This window comes from Drosophila melanogaster, chromosome 3L, assembly GCF_000001215.4.
Source record: "Drosophila melanogaster chromosome 3L".
NCBI lineage: Eukaryota > Metazoa > Arthropoda > Insecta > Diptera > Drosophilidae > Drosophila > Drosophila melanogaster.
In genome coordinates this window covers 23,919,166-23,940,546 of record NT_037436.4, presented here as the reverse complement: position 1 = coordinate 23,940,546, position 21,381 = coordinate 23,919,166, and the positions used below count along the sequence as shown (strand labels likewise).

Sequence of the window (21,381 nt, the reverse complement as noted above, 5' to 3'; positions counted from 1 at the left end):
GATCTACAAATTTACCCACTTTTTCTAACCAAAACACATTTTCTGAAAGTCGTTCGATTAATAGAATATTAAATGCAAACTATCTCTAGCTACGCCAAAACTGTTGATCAGTTCATTCAAGCCAACTTTAGTTTGGCGCATAAGCGATTTCATCTCGTTCGCAACCACAAGACAAGCATCACAAAAGTAATTTAGATTTTGACCCTTTGCTAAGTCACCACTTGTTCGGCCATTAAAACCAGCGCACTTAGTATGCACCAATCTATCACATAGTTAACAAATCATTTTTGGCTGCTCAGGTTTTATAACCTAGCAGAAATTTTTATAAAAGCGGACAACATTTACTGTTTCCATATGTACTCACAAAAACAACACCAAACAGTGAACGACGCACGAAAGGGAGAGTAAACAAAACACAGAGACCAAAAATTAAAAATATTGAAAAATAAAATTTAATGCTGGGCTGGTTGGTCGTTCCGGTGCAGTCGGCTTTGGCTGCATACTCGAATAAGTTTTCTTGCAAGAGGATTTGGATGTGAGGCTAGTTTTTCATTGTATTTTACTTTCTTCTCTGCTATTGTCTCAATGAAAAGTTTTATTTGTATGTTTCTGTGTATATTTTCGTTCCGAAGATACCATGAAGCTCCAGTAATTATTCGTAGAATCCTAGACTGTGCTCGCTGTACTATGTCGATGTTGCTTCTCGATGCGTTGCCCCATAGCTCGGAGCCATATATAACGGAGGTATATAAGAGGACTTTGTACTCCAAGCTTAGGGGAGAGCGAACGTTTAGTGTAGATCCCTTGCTTTTAGTCTGAGGTGCGTCGTCTTGGCCTCTATGTGTTTCCGCCAGGTGAGCCGCTTGTCCAGATGAATACCTAAGTATGTTGCGTTATCGGTTTGTGGGATCATTACTAAGGGTTGGCAGGTTTGTTTGTTTAGGGTAAATGGTACCTGTTTGCACTTTCCTTCGTTTACTCGTATGCGCCAATTTGCAAGCCATTGTTCTACAAAAGTTAGATGGCGTGCTAGTTGCATCGTAGCTTTTACTGGGCATCTGGATCGACTTAGTATTGCAGTGTCATCAGCGAATGTGGATATCGTTAGCTGGTAGTTTGTTGGGATGTCCGCCGTGTAAAGGGTGTATAGAATTGGGCCCAGAACACTTCCTTGAGGCACTCCGGCTTCTATAGTACAATCGCTTGAAGTGCTTGAACTGCATCTAACCGCGAACACTCTTTGATATAGGTAAGACTTTAGAAGCTTATGTATGTTTAGAGGCAGCAGTTTGATTATTTTAAACATAGGTCCATCCAGCCATACTCTATCGAATGCGTGTGCAACGTCTATGAATAGAGCTGTGCAGTATTCACGATGTTCAAAGGCAGTGCGAATTTCTGTTGTGATGCGGTTAACCTGTCCAATGGCTCCATGTTTTGCCCGAAAACCAAATTGGTGCGATGTGAGTGTGTTGTGTGTTTTGAGGTGGGGGCTGATGCGTAGCAGCAGCACTTTTTCAAATAACTTGGATAGACAAGTAAGTAAGCTTATTGGCCTGTATGATGATGGCTGTGTTTTGTCTTTCCCAGGTTTAGGGATCATGATTATAATTGATTTCTTCCACTTTTGAGGTGAAGTATCCAATTTTAGTAATTGCGTTGAAGAGCAAGCAGATTCGTAGAACTGCACACATTGGGAGCTCAATGATCATTTTCGGGGTTACTAAGTCGTAGCCAGGCGATTTTCCAGTCTTCTGTTGCTCTTTAATGACTTTTGTTATCTCGCTTGGCCGAAATTCTACAGGATCTTGTGGTGCTAAGTCAGATGCAGTTAAAGGCGGGAAAGTTAATGAGCTAGTGGCTTTTTTAAGATGATCAGCGAAGACTCTTGCTCTGTCCGTGTCACTGCGAGACCAGTTTCCGGTAGAGTTACGGAGAGGTACAACCGTTTCTGTTTTGGGAAGTGCCTCAGCTGTAATCATTGATTGGGATATCCTTTTTGTGATGGCAAAGTCAATCAAATCTGGAAGCTTCATGGGATCTGCTGGCTAGTATGTAGGCGATCCCGGGGAAAATTAATCTGTCGTTTTTATTCTTAGGACAGTGGGCATCGCTGCAAACGACGCAGATGGATTTTGAGTGCAGTACACTTGGCAGTTGGTGCACTGCACAGGTTGCCTGCGCTTGTGTGGCTTTTCTACGGTTATTCTTCGGTGCAGTAAATACTGTAGCTTATATATAGAATGTACATTTTTGTTGTTTTTCTGACTCGATGGCTCCAGTTCGACTTTAAAGAGTGGCTGCGGTTTTTTGTTCCTGTTGAGAATGTTGATCACCGTTTTGGCGTTCCTTTAATGACAACCTGCAATCCTTTGGCACTTTTCAGCTGTTAGGTATAGTAACTCTTCCCAGCTTCGTCCAGGTACTTGGTCACTGATCGGTGACTAGAGTCATCCTGAGTCCAATAGTGCAAACCTATTTGAACTTGAGTCATTGGAGGAGGTGGTGCGATTTATTTTCGGCTGATTACCAGCCTGCTTGAGTTGTGGGCTTAGCTTTCGCTTTATTTGGATGTAGCGATCCAGCCCTGTTTGACAAAGTTTTTTGTTTGGTTCCCGTCCGCTTTCGCTTTCAAGAGTCAGTGTGAGTGCTCGTGCTTTCGTTGTTGTTGGTACAGCGGAATTGTCCACCGCTGTCGGTATTGAGCATAGAGTTGATGATGATGTTGTTGAAGTTGTTGATGCTAAAGGTGCAGTTGCAGTAGATATCGTAATTGCTGTACTGGTAGCTAAAGACTTGACACCGAACTTGGAATAGGGAGAGCGTGAGAGAGATGCTCTCACTGCGTTCGGGTTCACTTCGTGCAGTCATAAGCATTGGTGAGCAAGACCGCGATCGTTTGCATGCTAGGTCATTGACCGGGTACTCGCGGTACTTTGGCACTCGCGGGCGTCAGACACGCCCGTGAAGTATGCATTGTTCCGCTGCAAAGAGAGTTGGCGCTCGTTGTCTATTTGTTTTTTAGTTTTACTTTATTGTTCCACACACAACAAATTTTGTAGTATAGCAATTTAACATTGCCATTAGCGTCTCTTTCGCTTTCGATTTATTTATTTATTTAATGTTATTAACTATTTACTTCAGGAAATCTTTAGGAACTCAAGACAGTCAACCAATTGATATTTAATAGTGAGATTATATTTTTCAATATTAAACTCTTAATTTCGCCGAGTTGAATAACTAATTCAAAATGTTTGACGTTATACTGGGAATCCACAGCTTAAAAGAATTAGGTGCCGTAATCGACATCAACAAGCAAATGTACCAAAAAATGGCAAGAGGGTTGTCCCAATACAAGAAATTTGAATCAGTAAACGTAATAATTCCCAGAACAAAACACCCGACAGAATCTCAAAAAAGAAAAAAAAAAAAAAATATGGCAACTCTTTTTGCTTAGCCCAACGAAAAACTGACCTACACTTACACCTACTCCCTACAAATCTGCAGTATGGATTGTACCAAAAACTAGATGCCTCTAATATGAAAAATATATAATGGTAATTTACTATCGCAAGTTAAATAGCGCTACAATAGCAGACAAGTACCCCATACCAGATATTACCACAGTACTAGCACAACTACGTGGATTTCACAAATACAGTTAAATGAGAGCGACATAGAAAAAACAGCATTTTCCATAAATAACGGAAAATATAAATTTTCCAGACTACATTTCGAAAAAAAAAACGCACCCCCTATATTTCAACGCACCCTCGACCATATTCTTAGAGGACACATAGGTAAAATCTGTTACATTTACTTTGACGACACAATAGTTTTCAGTAGAAATCTTGACCTAATCTTTGATACTTTAAATAAAGGAACAGAAACAAAGGTGGAAGCAATAGCCAACTATCCACAACCAGAAACAGTTAAAGAATTAAGAACATTTCATGGATTATCAAGTTACTATATAAGATTTATAATCGGTTACGCATCGTAGGGAAGATCGTCGTATTTCCAAATCAGCTTAAGCTTCCAAAGTACCGTAATATCCGATGATGTCATTTAACAATTTCCCGACTTTAACAATGAATATGTCCTAACTACAGATGCCGCAGATTATGCAATAGGAGCAGTACTTTCACAAAACGACAGACCAATATCATTCCTTTTTAGAACCATAACCGAGACAGAAGAAAATTATGAAACAGTCAAAAAAGAAGTGTTAGCCATATGCTGGGCAGTAAAAACAATCAAAGGCTATTTGGAGGAAAAAAAGAAAATTCTAGTTGTGTTATTGGATAGGAGGTATAGCAATTAAGAGATGGAAGACATTCCTTGACAAATATAACAAAGAACTTATCTATAAACCAGGAAAGGAAAATGTAGTGTCAGATGCTCTATCTAGGGCCACTAAAAGAAATCAAATAAATTCAAATAACTCAACGCAACATAACGCTCAAAGGTCAAATCCAAAAATTATATAAAACATAATATAAAAATATATAACATAAAAAAAAAATACAAGCCCACAATAGAGCTCACAGAAACGCCCAGGAAAATAAAACTACTTGCTCAGGAGCTCGCCGCTCTGTGGCTTTTTAACAAATATTCGAGAGAGCCAGCCAGCAAAAAACAAGAGAGAATGCTATAGTCGAGTTCCCCGATACCGATTACTCAGCTATGCGAACCTGAAATTTCATCATTTTTCTGGTATATCGATAGATATTGGGGAATAAAATGAAAAAAAAATTTTAAATTGTTCAAAAATGCGGACGTGGCAGTTTTGTGCGGTTTTAAGGCGTTAGAGTGGGAGTGGCAAAAAGTTTTTTGGCAATTCAATAGAAATTTACACGACTAATTAAATTATGAAAAAAATTCGAAAAAAAATTTCAAAAATGTGGGCGTGTCAGTTTTGTGCGGTATGTGGGGGTTATAGTGGGTGTTCACACTATAAACTTGTGCGTACACTTAATGAGTTCAATTCGGATGTTTGAATCTAACTGACTCGCTACTGCAAGCGCTTCGCCTTTTATTCATTCTTACGTTTGTAAGACGCCGCAGTCTGCGTTTGTAAATTCAGCTGAGTTTTATTCTTAAATCTATGTTTGAGGCCTATGACCGCGCTAATCACCTCCCGCGTGGTCATATCTCTTGACACTTCGGCGCTAGGCCGCTGCAATCGTACTTATCTGTAGTAGGCACTTATGCTGTCTAGTGACGTGTTTATTTCAGCTCATAAATAGAACATATTTATAGTTTGCCTACTTATAATGTCTAAACACATATTTAGACAGTGGGCGTGGCAACATGGGTCAACAAGAATCTATAGAATCTGTATTTTGTATCAAAAACAAATGACATTACCCATCATCATGTTTTGAAGTCTTTAAGTAAAAAAGTGATTTACTTTTCAAACTAGGCGTTTGTCAATGACTTTTCTTCACTTCACGTAATATCAGAGGTTCGCCTGCCTAAGGAAGTTTTGCCTCTAAGCTATGAAGTCCTCATTGAACCGCATATGGATAACCAAAACTTTGAAGGATCAATAAGAATGCACTTAAGATGGATTGGAGATTCAAAAAAGGTGTATTTCCATGCACATGACACTTTGTTGATCGACGTCAGCCAAATCAATTTAACTACATTAAATATGGGAGATGGGTAGGTTAAATTATTACCCATATTTGTTTTATTTGTTTTAAACTTTTTCCGCAGGACGTTGGACAAAAATGTAATAATTTTAAGGGGCGTCCGACTGCCTCGAAAGCCTGTATTTGTTTTGTACCTAAAAGATAAAATAAAAAAGGGCTCGGAATGTCTTTTAGACATTTATTTTCAAGGAAATATTTCAGAAACTGAGGAAGGCCTTTTTAGAAGCTATTACACCAATTCTGGCAACGATGGCGAAGAAATATATTTAGCTACAAACCTTAAACCAAACAATGCACGCCGATTATTTCCATGCTTTGATGAACCAGGAATAAAGGTAGTATGCTTAGTAAGTTTTTAAATTTATGTATTTAACACATTTTCTCTTCACACCGAGGTCCCATTCAATGTGTCAATTGCAAGACCTAAAGGTTATATTACACTATTTAATACGCCTCTGCATAATACAATAAATCAGTAAGTATTTGTGCATCTATACTTATTAATAACCTATGTCAAGCCGCTTAATCAAAGATTGAGGTAGCTTACAAAGATTGATTCATGAATAAACCTTATTAATAAAATTTGTAACAGATAAGAAAAGACTTTAAGCCCCATTGCAATACTAGAATGTAAGAACTAATTATGAGTCGCGAATGTAAAAAGTACATACGCACGTGCTGAATAAATGAAGGGTCAGTCGTTGCTGAGCTGTCACGCTTTATCATTACAAAACTTAGCTAGTATTTCTTTTCTGTTAAATAGCTAATCGTTTTCCAAATGCTCATTTGGTATGTATTATATTTTTGGTTTATACGAAATTAGAAGTTTGTGGAGTTTATTAATTTCCTAGTATTATTATTTCATACAAAAATATATTCTTCTAACTGAGTTTAATTTACCGCATAATAAAATCGTTTCCGAAAAGTTTTGCTTTTTAAAAAGCAAATTAGCTTTTAAGGCGAACGGTCGTGTTTTTTTTGCGCCCCGATTTTTTTTTTGTGTTTGTCAAACCAGGCGTGGTTTTTAATCTTCTTTAATTCTCATATATTTTAAACATAATTAGTAAAGATCCGTTCGCTTCGCGAGTGATTCTTTTGTGATTTGTGCAGTAGTTTAAACAAATATACAAAGTATTTTGCATTTTTCGTTTTTGTGTTTTGTTTACTCTCCCTCTTGTGCGTTGTTTGCAGTGCTGTTTGGTGTTGTTTTTTGCATGTTCGTTCACATAGAACTTTTTCACATAACGTTTGTGAGGAGTCTTAAAACTCCCCACACATCCGTGTGCAAGGGAGCGGCCTAGCGACAGCGAAGACGGCTGGAGTGCGAGAAGAGTCAAGGGCTGTCAGGTCGAACAGGAGTTGGTGGACCTTGGACCCCAGCAAAGCGGAGAGGCCGTGAACTAACAGTGCCGCACTGGAATCATCTAGGGAGTGTCGAGACGGACACACAGGGACGATCACTGCAAGTGAAGAACGGAGAAACGCAGCGATTCACGGAGCTGGAAAACACAGGTACCTGGTGTGGTTAGAATGGACAGTGGAGTCAGTGGTCGGTAAAGGTGTTCTGGGAATAGCGTTAGCTTAGCCTAACGGACGATGCACCCTGCCCCATAACATCCTAAGCCCATTCCAGCCGGCAGGTGGTCCTTTGGCGGAGACGACAAGGGCCAGGATTAGTCAGAGGGGATAGTGGAGTCAGTGGTCGGCAAAGGTGGTCCCAGGAGGAGCTTTGGCTTAATCCGTTGACCCCCATAATATCCTAAACCCATTCGAGCCGGCACGGGGTCCGCTGTCAAGGATCAACATCCCGCAGCTGACGGCGATCACCGGAGGAATCCGCTGCCAAATACTTTAATAAAGCAGCTCTAATCTGAAACTTGGTCTTCTTCTTGGTTGGGCAATCAAACAAATCATAAATTTGGTGGGACGAACACACACGTTACACGTCTTAGTATACTTTACTTTTACTGATACTTTATATGGTCGGAAATATGTATATACTTTATACGGTCTGAAATGCTTCCTATTACATACTTACCAACGAATCTACCCTTTTACTCTACGAGTAAAGGGTAAAACTAACATCTTTCTAAAAGTGAACTGAACGGCCTTCCAGTATACCGAGATTATTGTCAAACTAGAGGTTGAAGTGTTATCGGCCTTATGGATACTAGATCACAGCGACCAGCAAATCTTGGTTAAATGGTCATCGCAGTTCGTCTGATTGAGGATTGATTGTGATCATGCGATATATGTAGTACCATTGGAATAACTACTGTGCAATTGATTCATTTCCATTCATTTTTTCCATTAATTTTTGGGGTGCACTGCAGAGCTCAAATTAGTAGAGGGGACAGCCGGGGATCGTGAACGCAGTCTTATCCGCATCCATATGCATCCTTTATAGTTACTGCAGTAACCTTCCTGCTATCCAAACAAAGGTGGACTTTTCCTGGCTTACGTACAAGGACTATGAAAATGTTTCCAATTATAAATGGAATCAGAATCAAACTCTTAAACTGCATTTTCGAACAAAAGCGGTCATTATGAATACCTTCAAATGCCATTTGTCCTTGGAAATGCAACCTTTCAAAGGTGCACGAAAATATCCTTCGAACTTTGCTTAACAAACGTTGTATTTGGATGAAATTATAAATTTTCTACATCCCTTACCGACTTTTTCTATTCATTCGAACTGTTTTTTTCAATTTAAAATGTGCAGCTAGAAAAATGTGAATTTCTAAAAAAAGAAGATAGTTTTCTTGGTCACACCGTAACCCCTCGTAGCATAAGACCACACCCTCTTAAAGTTAAAGCCATAGATTCGTATCCAATAACAAAGAAAGTAATAGAGATCGATCAGGGCTTTACTTGGATTAACCGGTTATTAAGTAAATTTATCCCAAACTGTACTGCGACCCAGTCGGATCTATTGTACTATCCCTTCATGACTCAAAGATCCCCCTGAAGTCCAATGCACTGTATAAATGCCAGAATTTTATTGGGGTTCTGGGCTGCAATTGTTTCCCGTGGGACTACATACATGCCCAGGAGTCTGTTCCTCTTGATGGCAAGCGCCATGCAATCACATATAATATGTGCAGAGCTCTCCATGCAGCAGAAGCGACAGAGTTCACTGTCTGCAATGCCAATCTTGTGCAAATGGATGTGAAATCAGCAATGCCCCGTAAAAAGGCCAGTCAAAATGCGCACGCTGTTTTTCCGGTGTGTCATTACGATCTTGAATCCTTTATGGTTATATTGACGGAGGAGAATCTTAGACTGCCTAAGTCCTGGTAGGTGTTCCCAGAAGGACAGACGTTTTTCTTCCTCCAGTGACTTTAGTAAGCCCCGTACTCTGTGGTGCTTGACTACCAGACAGTATAGCAATGTCCTTGCCACGATAGTTCCTTAGCAGAATAAACTCCGCACAGCGTCCAATAGCACAGACTTCAGCTTGAATTTTTGGTTAATAGGGATATGTGAAATGAGTAATAATTCGTTATATTTTGGTTGTTAATGCTTTCTAGCTTGTCGTAATTGAGTAATTTCGAATTAAAAAGCCCAAGACGTGAAAGTTGCATGCCCTTTTCTATGTCTTCTATGTATTCAATAAACATTGTATACATTGTGGTTGTTCTCGTAGTTATTGAGCTTCTTCAGTATTATATTCACAAAACTTACGACATTATTTAGTTTATGAAGTTGAATTGAATTTTCTGCAATTAGATCTATTTAATTATTCATTTTTACTCTATAATTTTCGTCCAGTTCATTCATTTCATTTGTTTTAATTCTTATAGTAATGAATTTTGTAAATATTTCATTCTGAACGAATCGACTGCACTTATTAGAATTGGATTGCGTGAGAAGAGTAAGTAGCCAAGGTCGGAAACTGGGTTGGTTATTTGAATTTGTTGACTGTGATCCGTGGTGAATATTAGAAACAACATCATTATACACAAGGTTCCTGTGGAAGTTTAACAGTATTAGTTATCTTTGACTTCTTAAATTGTGTTTTGTGGTATTTGGTTTCCTCATTTTGATTAGTGGTTTTGTAATGGTCTTCATCTATTTTTCTACAATTTTATTTGGTTTAAATGGGTTTTCTATGTGTGGACCTTTTCTGTATCTAGTGTCAATATTAAATTCCTATCGACTTTCATTTATTTCATCTATTTTCTTTTTCTTTAATTTTTTGTGTGTCTAATATTTGATGCACACCGTATAAGAAAATCTGAGCAGGTGTTGGTCTAGTCGCGTCATGTTTAATTGTGTGTAATGTGTAAAGAATTGTTTCCATTTCGATTAATCGTCATCAGATGAATTGATTATACGGATTTTTTTATTTATTGTCTTACGTCTGCTACACCGTTCTTTGTCGTATTGAGTTGCAATTCTTTTCCTTCTGCTTCAATGCATCGCTTTAGAGTCAAGCTGGAGAAAGCACCGCCTGTGTCTGTCTGCCCTAAGTAATTTGGGTGTAGCTAACTGATTACAAATGCACATCAATGCGTTCCATTCTATCCTCTGTTTTAATTTGCTCAAGTGTAGTGAATTTAAAATAAATGTCAATGCAACTGATGTAATGTTTTCCTCATATGAATAAATACCTACCAATTTGTATCGGCAATATTCAGGATTAGGTATGAGGTTTCTTTATTCTGTTTCAGCCAAATTGCACATGGTGCGTTCGTTGATTATATTCTGAGTAGTTGGGTGTTTGAAAAGAATTTTTTTTAAAGTAATTAAGGCATTTTCTGTGTACCTGAATGTAAAAGTCTTTCATGTGATTGGAGTCTAATTTTTATTAGGAAGACAGTGCTAATTACTTTAGTGAACGTGGTATTAATAATTTCTCTGTGTGCTCTTTGAATAATAAAATCAGTAAGTTTGGCATAATGTTTGTATTTGACTTGACGATTATTAATTTATTTGTTTTTTTTTTAAATGGTTTATTTGGTTTTCTGTTAAGTGAATGAGGTGGATATAGTCTTCTATGCTATTCTATTGTCAGTGGTCCACAAAGGAGGTCCCAGGCCGAGGGTTGCCTCAACCCGTGGTCGATACACCCTGCCCCATAACATCCTAAACCCGTTCTAGCCGACAAGGACCTGGCGGTGTTCGAAAGGGTCTGTGGAGTCAGTGGTCGGCAAAGTTGGTCCGTTGGACGTGAACGATACACCCTGTCCCATAACATCCTAATCCCGCTCGAACCAGCACGTAGTCGCAATTTACAATTTATTTATTTACTATTTTTACGTAGGGGTATCAGTGCCCTCATTTCTGGAAAAGGACGTACGAGGGATAGGCATCCGTTTCTATTCTAATTTACAGTCATTTTTGAAATTTACGTTGTGATATAATTTACATAGATTCGGCTATTAATATTTCTATGCTATATGCAAATAATAATAACGTTAAGGCAATGCAAAGCATGAATTACACGGTGCCAATTTATCAAAAATAATATAGACTTAAAGTCTAAGAACTTTTAAAGTAAAGGGCATATTTTGTCAAATTTACAATGAATGAGCACACGTGTACACACATACAGTTGTCGGCTGTCACTGTATGCGTAGAACAGAGAGCTGCTGGCTGTAGAGCTCTCTCGCTCTTGAACAAAAATTCGAGAGAGCCTGGAGCCAGCTCAAAACCCAAAAAAAAATAGTGCGCAAAAAAATCGCATGGCGTTACGCATCTTGTTATTCTAGTGTCTTTGAGTATACTCTGTCATGGCTGCACAAGCATAGGAAAGAAATAACATAAGAATATGCAGAGTGGTGAGCCCCACTTTATGTAAACAATCCACATCCACTCATTTTATATAATGAATGTGCTAACAAAAGGGAAGTACAAGTAATATTTCTGCCACAAGAAATTAATTTAAGCTGAGATCACGAGAATAGAGACGTGGAAACTATTGCTCCGACCTTGTTTTTATTCTTAGCATTGTCTTTGGTCAACTGAAGGGACAATAGTTCGTCTCAATAAAATACACAGATTTCACTATATATCTCTCTGACTTTCCTGTAGAAGGATATAAGCTAACAAAATAAATAAATGCGGCTAATGATAACAAAATTTATAGACTTAGTTAAGTTAAGATTATCGCACAGCTGAGATGCCGTAGAGCTTAATCGTGTCTCAATATTTGACGGCTGCTAGACCCTTTTGAAGGAGTGCTCCGAGATGTGTTGCTCAGGAAGTATGAGCATTTAAGGTCGACCACATACATTTTGAAAACACATAACCATTCAACAATCGTATACTTTTTAGCTTTACAAGTACATGGCGTAAGTAAATATTCTACCGTGTGGACGATCTAGTGCCATGACTGCGCTCTCATGATCCTGGCAGACAGGAGGAAGAGCACAAATTGAGCAGAAATAAAGCCAACCCGGAAGGGGACATGCAGCGACCGAGCCAGAATACAGTTTCTGCCTCACAAACATCGGAAGCCCAGAAGACTACAAAGAGAGGAACGCCAGGCACAGTCAAAGCAAAGACACTAGAATATTCTAGTGTCTTTGGTCAAAGTATCCCAAAGTACAAGAAGCAGAGGCATTCAGAAAGATGCTGAGACAAAGGAAGGAACAATGACAAAGATGAAACATTTGGAGGCATCAAACTTGACGGTAAAGAAATTTGTTTATAGTCATTAATGCCCAAGGAAAGGGGAGCCTAGATCACAAGGCACTCGATAGTGTTAATCGAGCCGCTAAAATATTGAAACTATCGGCACATGAAGGATCACCCTGCGAAAATTGTAAGATCATCGAGTGGCAACGCCGAACCAACGGAAGATATCGGAAGGTGACGAAGAACTGCACAAGGAACGCGCAGATTTTAAAGGGAGCACAAAATTAGTCGAAACAAAGCCCCGGGTGCAGCACAGGTGTGGTGAAGTGGACAAAGTAGGCACAAGGCCAGAACCAGTGGGCATATTCTAACACGATATAGTCTATAGTCCTCTATAGTCTGTGATCGTCAATGGAATCCGAAGATTCCAGAGTCTGTAGAGAGATTTTGAAGAAACAAAGCATGAAGATCAATTGGAGAACGAGAGTATGGAGAAACCTAGCGCGGAGGGAGACAGTTTGGTAGGCAAGAGCACGAATTAGAGCGGCACAACAGGACAGCCAAGAGCATAGACCGATTTTAGGAAAGCATCGGTATCTAGAGACTGGAGATATCAAGGAATAAAACGGAGGTCTGTATAAGCAAGCCGAGAATTCGACACGAGGCAACGACAGCAGCAGGAAGTTACAGTTGGGAAGGTTAACAGGAAGCAGAGAACTGCAAGATTCTACCGAAACGTTAGGCGCACTGGCTAAATGTAGGATTATATTGACACCCTGTTGATTTTTGCTGCAGGACAACTAAGTATATGTGTCAGTTTTCCAATAGCAACATTGTATGCGTATGTCGGCGCGTAAGCTGCGCAAGAGGGTTGCGCGATAAGGGGATTATAAAAGGAAAGACGAAAATTGTATTGAGTGTGTTGAGTATTATGGTTTCTTTATTGCAAGCATCTGCGTGCGGTGTCTTTTTACTCCTTGTTCATAAAATAAATTGTGCACAAAATATGAAATTTTAATTTTCATATACAGAGAAAACTCTTCTTTTTAAGCTATATAGTACCTAACATATTTATTTTACTTACTTATTTTAACATATATACTATATAAATATACTATTATTATTAATTATTATATATATTTTTTCAACGTCATTGTGAGTGCCCCCCAACATACAAAGTCAAATTCACTGAAGTTGAACGCAAAAACAGACACCCAAAAGCACTAGAGTGATTCTTGTGTGTTTTACCTACCTATATTGATTCCGCCTAGCCTTCTTACTCTTACGTACTTTTTACTCTTTGTTATTCATATCGTATTCAACGTGATTGCAACCGGCATGCGTTCTTAAAAAATAAATGGGTGGAAAAACAAGAAAGTAACGGCAAAGGGCGAGAGCGAAATGTTGCCGGCACTTATAGCACATAAGTGTGTGGCTTTGATTTGCTCATCTGGGTGTAAGTGGTACAGGGTCTCAAATTCTATTGGGGGCAAAAGTGAAAACCTAGCAGTTCTCTAATTGCTCCACCATTATTTGAACAGGTGGGCGTCAAATCCTAGCAGTAACCCCGCGACGGAGGAGAAACCTACAACGGAAAGTCAAATCAAAGGAAACCAATATGGATCATGGTTACTGGTCACCGGTTGATCACTCTAGTTGTACATTTTTTTTTCGCACAGGTCCTACGGCCACACCTCCCACCCAACCGACCGAGGGGCGGCGCCGTGTATCGTATGGCACGATTCGCGAGACGATCGACGCTATATAGAAAAGAACTGAGGAAATTCATATAATAATGCATATAACTCTAATAAATATTAGTGTTCGTAGGATCTAATTATGTATTAAAAAAGTTAGTTAAAGTCAAGATTACAGATAATTGGATAAAGTCTACTATAGTTAGAACATATTACTCTGTAAGGCTAATGCAACACATAGTTAGATCTATAATAATTTAATATAAGGGGTATATAATTTCCAGTGAATATACTTGGAACAGAGAAGTTATGCCGACTAATGAAGTCGGGACTCTCAACTTCACCACGAATAAGCTTACGGTTAGCTAGGGAAGGTAAATTAATTAAAAGAAGTATACTGGAATAAGGAGGTAATATACGGTTTGTAGCGATCCAGCAAGAAGTAAAAAGTTTTTTGGACCGATTCAATGCGGCCCGAGTGGACTACGTTTTCTTGACTTCAAACAGGTAATCCATACTACACAATCGGACGGACTATCGAAATAAAAAAGGTTTTAGTCATGTAAGAATCATCAAATTCCTTAGACCACCTTTTTATGAAACCAAGCACACCCCTTATTGACAATAGTCGAAATATGGTCAAAAAATTATAGTTTAGGGTCCAGAAGAACACCAAGATCATCAACCCGTGTTATTCTGTCCAAAGGTCACCAAGGGTTGACATGAGAAAAGGTCATAACTTTACACTTCACTAAAGTCAGTGTAGATGACATCTGCTTGAAGATTATTTTTGAAGCCCTGTATTACGAAAGAAGTTAGAGGTTAGTGGTGATATGATTGATCTGCAAAGGTGGTGCAAATGAGGAGTGATAACATTTTCATTTTTTATTCCAAAGATAAGGTAAAAAGTTTCAGTAGAGGCTTGCACAAGGCTTCCGTACAGAATCTGAGCACACAGCCAGGGATTCCGTCGGGACCTGGCGAATAGACAGGTTTAACACACTGAAGATCGTTAAGCTGTGAGCTTTCGTTTATAGTGGGGCAAAATATTAGATTCGACTTAGATACCGCATAAGAGCTGTTCGGAATGAGGTAACGTAGAATATGTCGTATGAAAAAACTTTGCAAATAGATCGGCTATTGCCTGATCCGATGTTACCGTAGTGTTTTCAAAAAATAGCGAAGAAGGGTAAGAAATTGCTTTTCGCTTCGTGCTAACGAAATTATAAAACTGTTTCGGATCCTGTTCGAACTGGAAATTACAACGGTTTAAATAATTCCTGTAGCACTGAAAATTAAGCACGGTAAAGTTTAACCGAGCGCTTAAATTTGTAGATGGTCTGAGAACCGGTATTTTTAAATTTTGTATACAGTCCTAGGTGTGTCAACTTTTTATTAAACCAAGCAGGTTTAGAGCTTGACGGATAGTGCATCGGAACACAAGAGTCAAAAAATGATTTAAATTCTGTATATTGCTTGCATCCGTCATTATGTTGCAGGAGTTTTTTTATTTTTTTATTTATACTTTATACGTGGTAGCTGAAAACTCCTTTGTCACCTTGTTCTCTATTAATTCAGCCCTAGCACGCGCCGGCAAACAAGAGGTAGCTGTACAAAACTATAATACAAATATAACAATTAACATTATAACAATTATGAGAATATCATCATCTCCTGGTTCTCGTCAAGGGGGGCCGTATGATAAGGTCCTTCAGCTGTCTTCTGTGGAGCCTTCTTGGTGGGCGAGGTCCAAATCTGACAAACATACCTCCATATTGGCGCTATAATTTCCTTGTAAATTATCACCTTGTTGGAGAGTGGCAATTTACTTCGCGAATTAATTAGCCAGAAGTGCATACGCACTCTCAGGCATGTCGTAGCCACATTATGCTTATTTGACAGGGCCGAGTGGAATCAGGAGGCCGATCTATGGTGCAGGAAGCGTATTCTTAATTTAAAGCAGGATACCGGAGTGCCACACCCGATCGAACGCCTCACGTACATCCAGGAAGAGTGCGTTGCAGTACTCCTTGTTTTCGAAAGCCGATAGGATTTGCTCGACCACTCTGTGTTGTTCTACCGCACAGTGACCAGCACGAAAACCAAACTGATGCTCGGGCAGGATACCCTTCGCTTCCATAATCCTGACCAGGATAGGGAGTAGACTGATTGGACGGTAGGATTCAGGGTTCTTTTCAGGCTTTCCAGGTTTGTGAACCATGGAAATAATACCGAGCTTCCACTGTGGAGGGAAGTATTGCAGCCTCACCATAGAGTTGAATAACAACGTAATGTAGAGGATCGCACATCTCGGTAGTGCCTTTATAGTGGAGTTGCAGATCATGCCCTGGAGCTTTTTTGGGGTTTTGTTTGGCGATGACGTCAGCAATATCGCTGGGGGTGATCGGTTGCATAAGCAAGTCCATTTGGAGCGCTTGGGACAGCTGGTCGTGGTTCAAAGGCTGGAATCGCTCCGCAGCGCATTTTGATAGCGCGCGTAGCATTCCATAGCGAGTGCGTCGCATCACATTCGGTAGCAGTGTTGGCAAGCCATTGTGGGATGCATTCCAGTCGCCCGCGACGAGGAGTTTGTATTCCTTATGAACCTCGGAGGGCAGTATATCGCGCCAAAATTGACAGGGCGATGGCCCGTCTCGATGCCTGTAGACGCGAGTTGCACCTTATTCCAAATCCAAATATTTTTGGTTCCTGTGCCTCCTTACAATGAGTCTCGCTGAGCAGCAGGACATCGATCTCGTAGCGCCTTTGAGATCATCAAAGCATTCCACTTCGGTCAGCTTCGTGGACACGCCATCGGCGTTCCACACTAAGATGCGCAGCGGCATCATTATGGCGCTTGACGCGCTTGGAGAGCTGTGAGCAGATTGATTATTTGCCCCTGCTGCTGTGACTGTTGTTGCTGTTGCTTCATCATCATCATCATTAATTCCATCTGCTTCTCATTAAGCGTCTGCAGGATGGCTTCAATGCTGCTGCTAGCATCCGTCGAGCGCTGAAGTGCACCCCTAGACGACCTTAGCCGGCTGCGGCTCCTTCGACGACTGAGGCTTCTATCATTGGGCTGTTGCTGTTGATTTTGTTCTTGGTGCGTCAGGCTCAGTGGTTGCTTGTGGTGAACGGACCCTTTAGCCACATCTGCATAAGATATACCGCCTCGAGAAGAGGGGATCACCTTACCTCCAGCTAAGCCCCGTGTAGTTGGTCGCTCGCTTGCCTCGGTTCCTCCAGCCACTCCACTTCTGGCTGGTTCTGTAGACGATGGGTTTTCCCCTTGCTTGCCGATATCTGATTTTGATTTTTTCCTGTCAGTCTCCGAAGAAGCACGAGACTTTCGCTTTATTTTTTGAAAGCGCTGCGGGGCAGCACATTGGGGGCTCGACAGAACCGCAGTAACCAATGATTCATCAGCCGCAGCAGTTTTATTTAAATAATTCATACTGTAAGTATGCAACAAATCACCAGGGTTCTAGCCAAGACTTGAACCCTGGGATAGAAAAGCTTTGTGCTAACAAACAGCTATTTGTGCGATCGCGTAGCGGAGCCCCACTTCGCTTTGTTGACTTTTCTGATTTTACTTTTACTACCGTACCTATGTCGATTGCAACCTCGAAAGTAGGATGATATGGATCTTCAGGTTGAGTAAGAGGTGCTTCCCTTGACAGAAACCTATTTTCAGGACTTGTTACAAAACATAGATCCAACAGTCGACCAAAAGAGTTTCGAATATAATTAACTTGCGAGCAAGCCGTCAATAAAGCCATGTTGTGCTACAGGGAGAAGAATATTCGATTGTTCTTCTGGGGACCACATTGTCCCAGGTATATTAAAATCACCTAGAACTACCAATTGGTCTCTGTCAAACAGTTTATTTAAGATGGATTATACGATACGATTATACGACATACGAGCACGTAATAACGTAATAATAACTGATCTGTAGGAAAATGACAGCTTTACTCAAAAGAATTCAGAGTTACGGGACTCGTCAAAAAGTAACTTCTCCGACGCGAGGGTAGATCTAACCGCAATTAAAACTCCACCTCTCCGTCCGCGACGACCCGCCGAAATGCCATCCAAGACCGGATGGACCAACAATAACATCGGCGACGCTGAGCCAGCCCAGTAACGCATTTCGCTTTAGCGAAAGCGATGTGCAAGGGTCAGCGTAATGCGAGGCGGGCATGTGCGCGCTGGGTGACCGTCGAAGGCACGGAACTCCAGACGGCACGAGGCGCTGACTAAGCGCTCTGCTGGGACCGCTGCCTCCAACCGAAGACTTGGCGGCCTGAATAAATTTGATTTGCATTTAGTTCGTAAGATACCAGAATTCAGGGCAGTTGGCTCTAATAAAAAGAACCATTCAATACAAACGTATTTGGTTTAATTGGCGCCCAACGCGCTTAAGTGTCGTAAAACCGTAAAATCCGTAGTAAAAAGATCTAGAAATCAAGGTCTCGTAATCGGGTTTTCTTTGAAAACACTTCGGACTCGCGCGCTGCACAATAATAGTGAACAGCAACAAACAAACAAAATTATCTAATACAAAAACAAAACAACGCTGCACAAGCAACAGTGAAAACCGCTGCATATCAACAGTAATCAGCTAAATCAACGACAGCCAGAGGATAAACGGATCAACCAGCTACCGTCTTCGATGCATTTTTATTATACCAGTATACCAATATAACATGTAAGTGAGATCTTTATTTTCAATTTACCTCTTTTAACGTCAACCAGACATGTGTGCCAATTTTTGAAAAAAATACACATAATAAGTAACGAAATAAAACAAAAAAAAAGAGTGATTGCAATTAAAAGTTCAGGTATAGCGATTTTCATTTACAAATTTAAAAAAAAAAAACAAATGATGAAGAAGGAAAATTAAGCTCTTTCTCATACAAATTATAAAAAAAATTTAAAAAGTATCATTGTCCGATGTATAGAAACAGTAACGAAAACAACGACAGTGACGAAGACTTAATACAGAGCTATAAAGACATAAGAAATAATAGCCATCAAGGGGGTTACATTGACGGTACTGAGACCGACGAAGATATAGAATTAAGTAACTTAATTGACGGCTTTACAGACAAAGTAAAAATGGTTAACGACCAGGAATTTCAAAATCAACATCAGGACCTTCAACAAGAGACAACAGCAACACAAGAACAGGCGAAAACCTCAGGTACCATTAGTAATAAAGATGTAATTAGACTCATGGAAGCGGCCGTAAATGGCGCACTAGAGCATCAACAAAAAATATTTTCAGAAAAGCTTAAAGAGGTTGAGAATAGGCAGAGAGTAAATGAGGGTGGACCCCTAGTGGTATACGAGCAAATACCACATAACTCAGCTATCTCTTGTAATGAACCGCTAGACTTAGTAAAGTCCATACCAAGTTTTGACGGAAAACAAGATGAGTATGTGGCATGGCGAACCGCAGCAGTTAACGCCTACGAAATCTACAAACCATATTTGGGTAGCTCTAGAACCTACCAGGCCGTAGGAATCATACGTAACAAGGTAATAGGCCCCGCGGGAGTAATGCTTACGTCACATAATACAGTACTAAATTTTGATGCTATAATAGCTAGAATGGACTGCGCTTATGCAGAACAAACTCCAATCGAGGTAACGCAACAACAAATGGTTACTATGCGTCAGGGAGAACTTCCCCTAATGACTTTTTATAATGAGATTGAGAGAAAGCTAACTCTTATTATTAGTAAGACTTTGTTGTCTTATGACACAAATACTGCCGCTATCTTAAATAATAGATCACGGCAGGACGCTTTGACCGCTTTTGTGACCGGGTTAAAAAAATCAGTCCGACATGTAGTTCTCTCAGCTGCGCCCAAAGATTTGCCATCAGCATTGGCTGTGGCTCAACGGGCAGAGTCTTGCAATGAACGAGCCTGGTTCGTTGCAAGCTTTAATAAAAATTTAGAGGACAAATCTTACAATTCAGAAAACCGTCGCCAGGGTAACCGTTTTCATAACACCCCACAAGGTAATAACCACAACAACTCCCAGGGTGTTTTCCAGAGAAATCAAAACAATAATGCACCGGGCACTAGTAACCAAACTAGAGGCTCTCAATTTTCTAAAAACCAAGGACATAAAGGCCAAACGCAACAGAACAGTGAATCAAATAATCCTCGTAAAAGCTATTCTCAAAATCTAGGTCCTGAACCAATGGACGTTGATCCCACATCACGTTCTAAATTTAGGGGCGAGCAGACAGCTCGCAGTCGTCAATGGTTGAACCATACGACCCAAGAGCAGTCACATGACCAGGAGTATAGGGTAAAGTCATCCTACGAAGCAGCGGAAATCGAGGCAGATAACACGTCCGATTCCGAATCATGTAATTTTTTAGGGGAACGTCCCTGCTCCCGTACATAATTCGTACGATAGCGGGGCGGGAAATCAGGTTACTGTTAGATACAGGAGCCTCCAAAAATTACATAAAACCTTTATCTGAATTAAAACACTTCAAACCGGTGGAAACACCATTTGAAGTTACATCAATCCATGGGCACACAAAAATAAAACAAAAGTGTCTGATCCATCTATTCAATGTTAAGTCATACTTTTTCTTGTTAAACAACCTGAACGGATATGACGGAATTGTTGGACTAGATGTACTAAAAAGGGTCAATGCAAAAATTGATCTAACAAAAAACATCATTGAGCATGATCATGGTACAGAGCAGATTTTTTACTCAAAATGCAGAAATGTAAACTTTATTAACATCAATGACGTGGACGTGCCAAACGCCGTCAACGAAGATTTTAAAAAGATGATCAAAAACAGATCAAAAGCCTTTGCGGACCCAAACGAGTCCCTCCCCTTTAATATAAATACGGTCGCCACGATCCGCACTGACGGGGAACCTGTATATTCAAAACTTTACCCATATCCGATGGGTGTAGCCGATTTCGTCAATTCGGAAGTTAAACAACTTCTAGCAGACGGAATAATAAGACCATCCCGGTCGCCTTACAATAACCCAATTTGGGTTGTTGATAAGAAGGGTTTTGACGAAGAAGGTCATAGGAAGAAACGTCTCGTTATTGACTTCAGAAAACTGAATCAGAAAACAATTGATGACAAGTATCCTATACCATCCATATCGACCATACTGTCGAACATTGGAAAAGCCCAGTACTTCACGACTCTTGATCTGAAGTCGGGCTTCCATCAAATTGAGCTCGCGGAGCGCGATCGAGAAAAGACAGCTTTTTCGGTCAACAACGGGAAGTATGAATTCTGCAGACTTCCCTTTGGTTTAAAAAATGCCCCTAGTATTTTCCAACGGGCCATAGATGATGTTCTGAGAGATCACATCGGTAAAACTTGCTATGTCTACGTCGATGACGTAATCATTTTCTCCCAAACAATGGAGAGTCATGTCAACGAT

General features: G+C 40.1%; 1 protein-coding gene across 1 annotated transcript in view; it reads left to right on the top strand.

Annotated features, from left to right (window-relative positions):
- The window catches only part of CG40470 (uncharacterized protein), a 146,551-nt gene that overhangs the window by 45,864 nt on the left and 79,306 nt on the right, over window positions 1-21,381 (top strand). The window contains exons 3-5 of the mRNA NM_001043170.2: window positions 5,426-5,667; window positions 5,722-5,992; window positions 6,053-6,132. Coding sequence (NP_001036635.1) covers window positions 5,426-5,667; window positions 5,722-5,992; window positions 6,053-6,132 — 593 coding nt within the window. The remainder of the gene's footprint in view (window positions 1-5,425; window positions 5,668-5,721; window positions 5,993-6,052; window positions 6,133-21,381) is intronic.